This window comes from Bidens hawaiensis, unplaced genomic scaffold, assembly GCF_021521415.1.
Source record: "Bidens hawaiensis isolate Kalapana, Puna unplaced genomic scaffold, B.hawaiensis_p1.1 tig00044628_1, whole genome shotgun sequence".
Classification (NCBI taxonomy): domain Eukaryota; kingdom Viridiplantae; phylum Streptophyta; class Magnoliopsida; order Asterales; family Asteraceae; genus Bidens; species Bidens hawaiensis.
In genome coordinates this window covers 46,300-59,648 of record NW_027497915.1, presented here as the reverse complement: position 1 = coordinate 59,648, position 13,349 = coordinate 46,300, and the positions used below count along the sequence as shown (strand labels likewise).

The 13,349-nt window shown below is 35.2% G+C and overlaps 1 protein-coding gene across 1 annotated transcript; it reads right to left on the bottom strand.

The window, feature by feature from the left end:
* Positions 1-11,102: 11,102 nt before the first annotated feature.
* On the bottom strand, positions 11,103-11,975 carry LOC143595074 (pathogenesis-related genes transcriptional activator PTI6-like). The gene has a single exon (XM_077074209.1). It carries the CDS (start codon positions 11,964-11,966, stop codon positions 11,238-11,240), a length of 729 nt encoding a protein of 242 aa, XP_076930324.1. The 5' UTR covers positions 11,967-11,975; the 3' UTR covers positions 11,103-11,237.
* Between the last annotated feature and the right edge of the window lie 1,374 nt (positions 11,976-13,349).

The window sequence follows — 13,349 nt, the reverse complement described above, 5'->3', positions numbered from 1 at the left end:
TAGATACAGAGAAAAGTATTTAAAAGAAAACATATAGAAGATGTTTCGGTGATACGTAAATATCCAGAAGTTTTCCCGGAAGAACTTCCTGGATTACCGCCAACCCGATAGGTCGAATTCAGAATCGATTTAATACCTCAAGCTGGCCCTGTTGCTAAAGCATCTTACCGACTTGCACCAACTGAAATGCAAGAATTATCCAATCAGTTGCAAGAATTGTTGGATAAAGGATTTATACGTCCTAGTCATTCCCCGTGGGGTGCACCTGTATTATTCGTGAAGAAGAAGGACGGGAGCCTTAGAATGTGCATTGATTACAGGGAGTTGAACAAGTTAACAATCAAAAATAGGTACCCTCTTCCCCGAATTGATGATCTGTTTGACCAACTGCAAGGGGCGATTTATTTTTAGAAAATTGATCTTAGATATAGTTATCACCAAATGAAAAATCCAAGAGGAGGACGTTGCAACAACAGCGTTTCGGACTCGTTACGGCCATTATTAATTCTTATTTATGCCGTTCGGGCTAACAAATGCGCCGGCAGTGTTCATGGAACTCATGAACCGAGTCTGTAAACTTTATTCTGACAAATTTGTCATAGCATTCATTGATGATATTTTGATATATTTGCAACGTAAGGAAGAGCACGAACGACGTTTAAGGAAAATGGTGGAAGTGTTAAAGCAAGAGGAGTTATACGCGAAGTTTTCGAAATGTGACTTTGAATACAGAAAGCATAATCCCTTGGTCATGTTGTAAAGCAACAAGGATTTCACATAGATCCAAATGAGATAGAAACCATTAAAATTGGCAGACCCCCAAGGCGCCAAAGGAAATGCGCCAATTTTTAGGACTAGCCGGAGACTATCAGCGGTTTATTGAAGAATTTTTAGCATTACCCAACTCATAATCCTTTGTACGACGCAAACGTACAAATTTTATAGATGATAAGAGACCGCAGTCTCATATTCAACAAAGATGGGTCGAGTTGTAAGCGATTATGACTGTGACATCCGTTATCACCCCAGCAAGGCTAACGTCGTAACCGATGCCTTGAGTAGGAAAGATCGGGTTAAGCCATTGCGAGTGTGGGCACTGGGGATGATAGTCCAGTCGAACCTTTCGGACCTGATTCGAGTCGCTCAACGTGAGGCGTTGAAAGAGGAACAATTGGAAAAGGAGGGACTTTTCGGCAATGAGAAGAATTTCGAACAGCGCGTAGACGAAATTCTCTATTTCAAAAATCAGGTTTGGATCCCGACCCTCCATGACCTTCGCAATTTAATCATGGACGAAGCGCATAGATCGAAATATTCCATGCATCCGGGATCGGATTGGACTATTGATGATACGAATATCTGAAAGGATTTTATTAATGGTCGAGTTTGGAGAAAGATATGGTTACGTATGTTGGTGAATATTTAAGTTATGCAAGAGATAAGGCTGCACACCGAAAACCCTAGGGAACGCCACAACGACAGAAAATTCGCCAATGATAGTGGGAATAAAATTACAATGGATTTCGGGCGCAAATTCCCAAGATATATCCAAGGCATGAGGTAAATTGGGTAATCGCGGATCGATTAACCAATCCTCGCATTTCATCCCAATCCATGACAATTACCACAATGAATTCTCGCCCAAATTCATGATGGTGAAATAGTATCTCGTCGTGGAGTACCATTTTCAATTATCTCAGATCGAAATAGTCATCCTACTTCCATTATTGGAAGGCGGGGAAGGAAGCATCGAGAGCTTGAAGCTTTCTATGGGTGAAGTAATTATCACCAAATTGTTAAATTGAAAATGGGCGTCAATCAAGCCATAAGATTTGAATCGATTCGAGAAACAACCAATCGGATTTATAATATTTAAGATAAGTTGAAAGCAGCGCGAGATTGGCAAAGGATTTATGCCAACATTCAAAGGAAACCATTGTCAAGGGAAAGAGGTGACAAGGCATTTTTAAGGCATCACCTTAGAGAGGTGATATGAGGTTTGGCAAAACCGAAAATAGCTCCATAATATATTGGACCTCATGAGACTATCACCATGATTGGTCATTTAGTTTATCGATTAAAGTACTCCAGGGGCTAAGTACTATACATGATGTTTTGCCATGTATACGGATTGAAAAGTACCTAAGCGATGAGGCAACGAAAGTACTAGTAATGGAGGTACTCATAGAAGACATACTTGATATCATAAATAATTCCGTAGTGATAGTAGACGGGAAAACTAAACAGTTGGGACACACCAAGCTTTATTGATTAAGATTAAGTGGAATTCACAGCGAGGACCAGATTATACCTGGTAATGCGAGGATGAATTCTGAAGGAAAAACCCCCACCTTTCTCTCAGAAGGGGATAGTGGGCGTGTAAAATTTCGAGGACGAAATTTTTTAACGGGGGGAGAATGTAACGATTCCGACGAAACCAGGGATACCCTAACCGGTAGACGGTAGTTACGTTATATTTAATGTCGGGTACATGAATTACCATAGTAATTATACGAGAATACATGGTTCACTGTATTGATTGTACGTGAATATATAATTCATCGTATTGAATATGCGATTAATCGATCGATAATTATTGAAACCCGAACGAATCGAGGGTTCAATTATAGACGATATCTATAATATTTAGTGATTTTACGAAGCATTAATGCTTCGGGATAAGTAAAGTACGGCACAGAAAAAGAATTTCGATTTAATGATACGTCGGTACATTAAACGAAACCTTCAATACCAAAACGAGAAAGAGATGATCGATCAAGCCGAAAAAGATGCGCAATAATTAATAATATGATGTTTTAAGTTAATAAATGTCATGGTTTAAGTTTTTAAAGTTTTTAAATCGGTTTTAAATAAATTTCATTTTTTAAGCCGAAAACGATCGTTTTAACCTCGTTTTAAGTCGAATTAGACATTTAACCGAAAAACGAACTGAACCAGATTATCCAAAACATTATCCGGATTTCGAGAATCCAAACATGTGGCTAAGAATAGAGAAGTGGGTCGCACCCCACCCCCTATCTAAACCGATCGGACCAAAGGGGATATCCCCAAGCCCTTTATTCTTTTTTCTACAAACATCCCATCTCCATCTTCAACTCTCTCCACATGATCATCTAAAAACCCGAGTTTTTAGCAAGAAAAACGAGGTAAAAGTCGAGTTATTTACGTTTCCATCTTCGTTTCTTGAGTTTATTTGCAAGAAAATGAGGTTTCAAAGATGAAAACAGATTCTTGCATGATCAAGTGATGTATACGGGATATATAAGGGATCTTGGTCCAAGAAAGGAGTTAAACGAACCAAAAAACGAATTTTTACGGTTTAAACTTTAGTTTTGAAACAATAACCGAAACTATAGTGTAAGAGGCTTGATCGTGAGTGTAACTTGCTTGGTATTGTGTTATGATGGTTGTAGGTTCTGTATTTAGTGGTAGATAAGGCGGAAAGACGAGTTTGTAGCTTGTAGTGGCGGAAAACAAAAGGTATATTCGGTTTATGTTCGGTTATGGATTTTTGGACAGATTGTGAACGGTTTAGAGTTAGGTCATGAAATTTTACAGAGGTGTTAAATACATGAAAATATGAGTTCTGTGAAACTTTGGTAATTTTTGGATAAAGGATGAATATTTGGTGAATTTAATGCTCGGTTTTGGCTAAAAATGGTGAAAAATAATTAAATATCATGAAAAATTCTGGAAAATTCCAGATAATCTTTTTATAATATGTATAAGTTACACACAAAATTTTAGGTCAGTTGGAGAAGTCTAAGTAGGCTTTTCGGTTAAACAATTTCTAGGGTTTTCTAGCTCGGTTTTAGTGAAAATGGCATGTAAAAAGAGATTTTGGTTCTGGAAAAATTACAGGGGATTATGTGGATGGCAGGGGACATCCAGGAAAAATTTGGGATTTTTCTAAGGCCGTTTGGTATTTACGACATATTTAGTGTTTAAATGGTGTTTAAAAATAGATAAATAAATTTTAAATATAAAAATTAATTCTGGAAATATTTTTATAAAATTCCCCACTGTCAAAAAGTGATTTGTGCAAAATTTCAAGATCCGAGATTAAACGGATAATTATTTGTGCTAATTATCAAACTTTTAAAGTATAAAACGCGTAAACCGGTAAAGTTCGCCTAAGCGAGCTGACTGGTGTATAAAAACCTTAAAAATGAACTATTTTCATATAATTGAGTTAAAAAAGTAAAAATGAATCATCCGAAAATAATTCGGATGATTTGAGTAATTTTATCCGATTTAACAGTTTCCGGTGCACTAAAGACGGAAACGGGTCCCGCGGCCAATCGGGACGTCTAAACCGAGCTCTAATTTCACAACATTAATTAAATTATCAGTCAACCACTATTTTCGGGTCGTGTGTGACCAAACTCATTTTTGAAACGTAAAAACGGATAGCCGTGCTAGGCAAGCTAAACGGGGAAACGAACTAATATTAATTTTGACTGATGAACTCTAAACGATATCACAATCTGAGTCCGGAGAAGTGTTTCTGGGTTAACATTGCCCCCGGAACGGGTACAGTACTGGGTTAACAGTGTCCCCAGATGTACCGGTTAACACGGTTAAAGATTATATAAACAATAATTGTATAATAACGATCGTAGTGATCATATTACAGATTGGACGTGTTAACTGATTATGATTGTTGTTACCTGCTTGCATGTGCTAAGGTGAGTTTCACGAGCCCATTTTTTCTGAATTGTTTTTAAATATTTTCTCGGGGCGGAAGCATGTTACTACTGAAATGTTTAAGTACATACTGAACGCATGGATTTGCGTGGATTTATATATATTTTATTGTACGAGAATCGTACGGAAATGTACTAAGATGGTAATTGTCTGAGTTGCTAACATTCTAAGGCCCCGGAACACGAGTGATTAACTGAAAGCCGGTAGAGTGTGGATAGTACTATTGGTCTGACAAACCCAACTGGTCCGGCATGGATTTGCTGATGTTTCCCAGCCAGTTGCACATGTCTATTTTGTTGTTATATAAATTTTGCTATGTAATGTTAGGCATAGCGGTTTGGGGCAGGTCCGTGGGCGGAGTATGCCACGGGGGTTGTGTGTGGATAGTCAGAGGTTTCACTTGTGGGCTCAGCATAATTACATCGATAATATTATATTATGATATGGATTTATCATGGTTTACTCAAATTGTGAAACTCACCAACTATTCGTAGTTGACTCGTTTTCTCACATGCTTTTCAGGTACAATTAAGATGAAGTGATTGCTTACGTGCTAAGTGCTTGATGTGTGTAAGATTTGCGTGTGGGATGTTATGATACATTATATTAAATAGAATTATGTATCATATTGTAATGATGTGTGTATCACCTAGACGGTAATGAAATATGAGATAATGTAATTTGAAGTATATTAATGTATTCAGGTTTCTTTATAAACAATGTGGTTGATATCAGAGGTGTCTGTTGCATCCCATTTACGTTTCCGCTGCGGTTACGGGGTGTTACAGAAGTTGGTATCAGAGCCATTGGTTATAAAGATTTAGGATGTCTTTAAAAGATACCTAAAATATAAACAGTAGCTCAAGTATTATAGGATCTGAATATCAACTAATAATTTATAGTGACGAGATCTGAATAAGACATATTATTGGTGCCTTACACTAAACCACTTCCATACCACCTAAGCCACCAAACAATCTTTAAAATATATGCTCGATATATTAGGAGCTGAACCACGTAACTCACACCTACTCAATTGAACTTGGATATTCCTCCTAATTAGCGCATCTTGAGTTTGAATTCTATGCAATTCAGCCTTCCACACATGTATAACTTTTAGACGAAACCCATTACACCATTTCATAAAAAAGATTGCTCACATCCCTACTTGAGATATTCATATTTTTAACCGACTTTACGGAAAACTCGCTTAACTTATCTTCCAACTACTCCCAAGAACTAACACCAGTCTTCCAAACCACCACCACCATCCTTTTCACACGTTCTTCCCATTCTTTACTCTCAACGTTGGATGCTGGTATACGAGACCAATCCTATTGTCAAACAATCTGGGTGTCTTGCACCACTACATATAATAAACATCGTTTGGATCATAGAATTTATTTTACTTTTAACTAGAAATAGAAAATTCTTTCAAATTTGTTTTTGGTTTTTAAATTAAGAAATTAGAATTATAAAGTCTCCACTTTCAATGGAATTTAAATTTTGTTTATACTAGGGGTGTGCGTAGATTGGTTTGGGCGGTTTTGAGCCAAATCCATAACCATAACCTTTATGTCGGTTAGTTGATAACCATAATATTAACTGATCCGTTGTGGTGGGTTTGGTTAATCGATTTTAAATGTCGTAGCGGGTCGGTTAACCATGACCAAAATAATGTAATCGAGCCTAAAAGTTTGGACTTGAGTTTGTCATTTGACCGTTGTGTATATTAGAATATTACGAAAAAACGGTATGACATTAATTGAACAAAATATATAATCTGTAATATAAATACCAAATATTCAAACCATATAACATGACATAATCCATCTACATTATAGAAAATTAAAAAAACAAACATGAATAATACAAAATTACAAACAAGAGTGAACCAGTTTATATTTGCCTATATTGTTAACTTGCTATTATTACGAATGTAATATGTTTTATGTGAAATAATATTGTAGGAATAATATGGTATATTGGTAGGGAACTAGCGGTTATGAAGCATAAGACAAAATACTCCCGTCCATCGTCCATGCGCTAATTCCTAATTAGTTATAGCTTCTCAGTTAATTAAATGAGTCGGTTCGGTTATGACGGGTTTTAAACTATCATTAAATAAAACCGACCCAAATTTAACGGTTTTTAAAAAATCATTAAACCGATCTACCGGTTATGTCAGTTATCGGTAAAAATCGGTTCGGTTATATCGATTATGGTTTGATTATCGGTTATAGCAGTTAATTTGTTTACCCCTAGTTAAAACAGGATCAAATACATTTTATTCTTAACATGAAAACAGTGAGAACGAATTTGTTGTTATTATTAGGTTTATTTTTATAGGTGTTTGCTGTTATATTTTGTTCATATTTTCTATTTTTCGAGTATGAGACGTTATAAGTATTTGTTGATTTATATTTTATTGTTATTATTAAATTTTTTCTTTTGCTGTTATAAGTATTTGTTGGTATATGCTGTTATTATTTTGTTCTTGATTTTGATTCTTTTATTGCAATTTTTAGGTTTTTTTCTTTGTTATTACAAATCATTGTTTATGTATATTGGTATTGTAGTTATTGTTTCTTACGTTCTCATTTTTTTATAAATTAGTATTATTTCTTACGTTTCATATTAAGATTAAAATGTACATGAACCTTCTCCGCCACTAGTTTATAGTTTGGAAGATTTGTAAAACATAAATCAAAATCTGCTATTGACTTTTTTTCGAGTAGACAATGATGGATATAGCAAATGTACGTAGGTTCTTAAAAAAAATACTTAGATATCACGCTCATGTAGTACACATGTCATGCGCATGTACGTGTTTTCATTATAATTTAACACTAAAAATAAAACAAAATATATTCAACAAAACATTTAATAATAGAAAAGCTTGAAATATATTTTACTAGTTTGAGCCCCGTGTATTACACGAGTAATTGATGAAAAATTTTAAATATTAATCACTAAATGAAATACAGACAACAAATTGATCATATATTGTTAATACAATTACAAAACATTAGAATTACATAACTTAGATTATACAAATATGTTACAGATAAGTAAAATCTTCCTTTTACACTACATTTGTGATTGTATTAGTAGGTATACATAGTTATCAAAAATCAAAATCTTTAGTTCATGTCTGCATGTAACTCTTAATAAGGTAATATATAGATTTACTTATAACTCTTGATATAACCACGTATAGTTGTCAGTGTGACAAAAAAAAATCTATAAGCACATACCAACTCTAGATAAATAATAATATATCCATAAAACTAATAAAAATATTCAAACACATAAAATATTATAGCTTTTAATCAATTAATATGATGTCATTTGAGAACATCGGCTCATGTTTATAAAAAAACATGATTATCCCGAAAACCATATTACCTGAACTTTGATGACATAATCATCCTTAGAATCTTTAAAATTTTAAATTGATTGATCATAATAAATCTGTTGTCATTAATATTATGTGTATGACAAATTTTTAATTGAATTTATATTTTACAATTAAAAATTGTATAATCAAACAACATAAGAAAACAAAAATTAGAATAGGGTTAATGGTCATTTTCGTCCCTGTGGTTTATTACTTTCGCCACTTCAGTCCAAAGTTTGAAATTTTGTCAATTTAGTCCTCATAGTTTTAAATATTAGCCAATTACGTCCCATTTGCCTAACGGCATCCAGCTATGCCGTTAGTTTAAGGGTATTTTTGTCTTTCTTCTCTTTATTTTGAGTTAATGGCCATTTTCGTCCTCGTGGTTTGATACTTTTGCCACTTCAGTCCAAAGTTTAAAAATTTGTCAATTTAATGTTCATTTTAATTCATTTTTTTATTTTATTATTTGTTTTTGTTTATAACCCTGAAAAGCATAATCGAAGCCCAAAACCATCGAGCATCGTCGACAATAGTAATTATACCCCCTCCCATCGTATTTTAGTTTCTAGACGGTTCCTAAACTCTCCCCCATGGTGGAATTCAATGGTAAAGTGGCCAAAGCAATTCCCTGAAACCGAATTGTACAGTAAAAGCTAAATATCGTTTCTTTGATGAATGCATAATAGTTAGGGTTTAGAGACTAACATATTGTAACGAAAATCTGGGTCGAAATAAACTATTATACATTAATCAAAGAAAGATTTTTTTTTTGTATTTTCTGTACAATTTGGTTTTAGGGAATTACCTTGACCACTTTACCATTGAATTCCACCATGGGGGAGAGTTTAGGAAATGTCTGGAAACTAAATACGAGGGAATATGATTACTGTTGTGAACATAGTAAATTCATACCTGTATTAGAGGTTCCTCGATGGTTTTGGGCTTGGATTATGTTCTTCGGGGTTATAGACAAAAAACACTAAATTAAACTGAACATTAAATTGACAAATTTTCAAACTTTGGATTGAAGTGGCAAAAGTATCAAACCACAGGGACTAAAATGACCATTAACTCAAAATAAAAGGAAGAAAGACAAAAATACCTTAAACTAACGGCATAGTTGGATGCCGTTAGACGGATGAGACGTAATTGGCGCTAATATTTAAAACTATGAGTACTAAATTGACAAAATTTCAAACTTTAGATTGAAGTGGCGAAAGTAACAAAACACAGGGACGAAAATGGTCATTAACTCATTAAAATATAACAAAATGATTTGTTTCATTTCGTATGAATGTAATTGTTAAGAGAATGACAAATACATACTAACTTTAAAACCATGTTCAAATAGTGATTATTCTAAGTTAGTAGAATATTAGAAGATTAAAAATGTATAAAGTGAATGTAGTGATTCTTATTTATGACAGTTGAAAGTAGGGCTGTCACTTTTACCTGTAACTAGAAACCCAACCTAAGAAAACCCATACTCGAACCCAAACTAACCTGACCCGATAAAATACTAACCCGAACCTAAACCGAATAATTCGGGTTGGTTCTTGGGTCCGAATTCTAGGTTTCTGGTCAACCCTAATAAGCTTTTAGTTTTAAAATCATATATATTTTAAGGTGCTAAAGGCTAATTAAGCCTTAGCAGCTGGCGTTATCAGGATTTGGTCCAAGTCGATTGTTCTCATTCCACATATTATAAATCTATTGTTTATTAATGTTTCAGCCTATGATTAAAAAAAACTATAATCCAACACTCTAATCACGACATACTGAAGACGATTATGTCGGTCTTGTTTATTATGGTTGACCTTTATTAAATTTTACTCTTTTTAGGATGTTTTATCGGTTTATTTTTGTTTTTTATTGGTTTGTTTACATTACGAGAAAAGACGAATATGTTACATTTAAATTTAGCAATGTAGTTTTTTTTTCAAAGGATATTCGAAATCCGATTAACCTAACCCGAAAAAACCCAAATTACTTTTCTACTGATTTCGAGTCAAGATGTTTGTAGAAAATTAAGAAAATACACATTTCTTGGGTTCAAATGCATATGAGAAAATTTTAAATTCAAATTTAAAACCATCTTATATAAAAAATTATGCATTACTGCTAGAATCCTAGCTTAATTTTTTTTTTGTAATTACCATACAAATCCAAAATTTTCGACATTTATGCACCTTTATTTTTTTTTTTAAATTTGCAATTACATGTGATTTTCAAATTTTATTCTAACAGGCAATGTTTTAAAAACCGGTATTTTAATTGTACCGAATTAGGCTAAGAAATGGTACAACCGGTTGAACCGGTTTATACCGGGAGGTTCAACCGGTTGAATAGTTTGCTTTATAATTTCCTATAATGTAACTTCAATTCAAAAATAATCAAAAACTAAATGATTCCTATAACAAAAAATAATTCAAAAGTTAATCCATATTAAAAAAATAATGCAAAAGAACTCAATTTTATAAAAAAGTCGTTCTAAAGTTTACACGTTTGAATGTTAATTGTTGGATTAAAGGTAATTTTGAAAAAATATAGGCAGCAAATATCAAAAATTTATCGGGCTTAAAACCGGTATTTTAGATAAAAACCGCTGGTATGATGTTCTCACAAACCGGTCAAAAATACCGAACTCAAAATACCGGCCTAGTGTTCATAATCCGGTTTAACCGACCTGTTTTAACCGGTTTTTAAAACACTGCTAACAGGTATACAACTTTAATTTTGATATTTTCATATTTCACCATTAATATTGACGAATGAATCAGTTATAATTTACATTTAATAAAAATAAACTTGAATTCATGCATTAAGATGACTTAAAAAATAAGAACTATATATTAAAATTAGTTTATAAAATATGAGGAGAGCTATAAGTTTTACAAATAATAAAAATAATAGTTTTTTACTAAAATAGATAGATTACCAGCAAATGTCTTCGGTTCAAAGACAAAATACATACACAAAATTGCAATATACAAAACCAACTCAATATAATACACTCCCATCCGCATCAATTTACCAAACTACCCCTTGTTAACCCTACGTACCAAACTTCACAAAAAATACAATATTTAATAATTGAATTTAATATTCATAAGTCAACGAGAAAATCGTCGATATTAAAGTCGTCGAATTCCTCCGGCAAACTAAACGGCAAGTCCATATCAAACACAAACGGGTCCACGTCAGCAAAGTTCAAACAGTTAAACGACGTTAACTCGGCGTCATCACGGAGGACAGACGTCGGCGACATAACGTTTACACTACCGCTACTACTCGTTTGACTGTCAGTTTTCGTAACGGTGAGACGTGGAAAGTTCGTTACGGCCGCCGGACCTTTCAGTTTGACGGTGTCGTCGTACACCGTGGCTGCTTCCTCCGGCGTATCAAAGGTCCCGAGCCAGAGTCGCTTCCTCCGTTGGGGATCACGGATCTCCGCCGCCCAACGCCCCCACGGCCGCCGTCGAACGCCTCTAAACTTCACCGTGGACCTGGTGCCGAAATCGATCACCGACACGTGCCTCTTCACACGCTTCACCGGCCGGTCGCCGGAGGAGTCCGAGTCCGAGTCCGTAGCGTAGGGATCCGTCAGCGTGATCCGTACGATCCGCTTCTTAGTCACCGGAGGAGGTGATTTGATGGTCGTTACCACATGCTCGGAGAACTTGACCGCCAATCGTACGGTGGTGTCCGTACGACCGGTCTTCATTTTTATCAGTTTTGGCGGGAAGGTTTGGTCTTCCCTCCTCCAAGCGGGAGAGTGTTGAGAGGGGAAGAATAAGAGTAAGAATGAATCAAGTGTGATTTGGGGGAATAGCATATAAAGAAGTAGGAGAATATAAAGGAGGTGTGAATAACATCACATACGCACTCTGACTCCAGTAGCATCGTCCAACCACATGCTTCCCCACCACTCATAATAAGTTTATTTTGGTCCCTACATTTATTATTTTTCTTTATTTCACTCCCACATAAATAAATACCCAATTACAAATTTTGTCCTTTAAAAAAAGTCAAATTACGGTTCGTGTCCTTTTTTAAGTTTCCTTGCAGGCGGTATCCTTTAAACATTTTTTTCCTACACGTTATCTCCTTTACGCTATCTGGGTTAGAAAAACTCAGTTAAATACCCTCACGTGAGGCGCATGTGAGGGCATTTTTTGTCTTTTCGTCTCTACCTGCAACTTCTTCTTCTTCTTCCTCTTCTTCTTCTTCATTTTTGTAGATCTCAATCAACTCCGTTTGACCTCCAGCAGCCACCATTCACTCTCCAGAACCACCACTGTTTTGAAACCTCCGTCACCCTCCACCACCATCGCTCATCACCCACCACCTTCCCTACCAAGTCACCGGAACCACCCAACCTTCAGATTCTGAGCTCTGGCCATCTCATACCTTAATGGAATCATTCTTACTAATAGGCTATTGATATACAAAAAAAGTGAAGTGGAATCGAAATCAAGAAAAAGAAATGGTCTTTGACTAATTAAAGCCAAAATTATGCTAGATCCGCAAGTTTTGAAAGCTCTAAAACGGAATTAAGTCGTCGGAAAACAGATTGTGACGGAGATTGATTCATCGGCCCGACCTAACTCGTTTCGACTCCCCAGGTCTGACCCAGGTACTGTTGGCCGGAAAATCGATTGTGACGGAGAGGGTTTGATTCCGGTGAAGTAGAAGATAGGGGGACGGTCGTGATGGCTTCTTTTTAAAGTGTTAATGATGGCAAGTGGTGGTGTGGGGCGGTTGGTGATGGTGGTGGCGTGTGAGTGTGGGTGATGTTGGTGGTGGGTTGTATGGGAAGAGAAAGGGCTGAGGTGTAGGTTAAGTTATATCTTATTAATTGAGATCTGCAAAAATGAAGAAGAAGAAGAAGAAGAAGTTGCAGGTATAGACGAAAAGACAAAAATGCCCTCACATGCGCCTCACGTGAGGGTATTTAACTGAGTTTTTCTAACCCAGTTAGCGTAAAGGACATAACGTGTAGGAAAAAAATGTTTAAAGGATACCGCCTGCAAGGAAACTTAAAAACGGACACGAACCGTAATTTGGCTTTTTTTAAAGGACAAAATTTGTAATTGGGTCCATAAATAAATATACCTTCTTTTTTCTACCATGACGTCACTCAGGTTTCTAATTATGCTTCTGTGTCTTTAAAACTTCTCATTCACTGTTTTATTTTTGCTTTTTTTTTTACTTTAAT

Bases quoted from the DNA above. Each gene is read 5' to 3' on its own strand.
- LOC143595074 (XM_077074209.1), bottom strand. From the start codon at position 11,966: ATGCTATTCCCCCAAATCACACTTGATTCATTCTTACTCTTATTCTTC.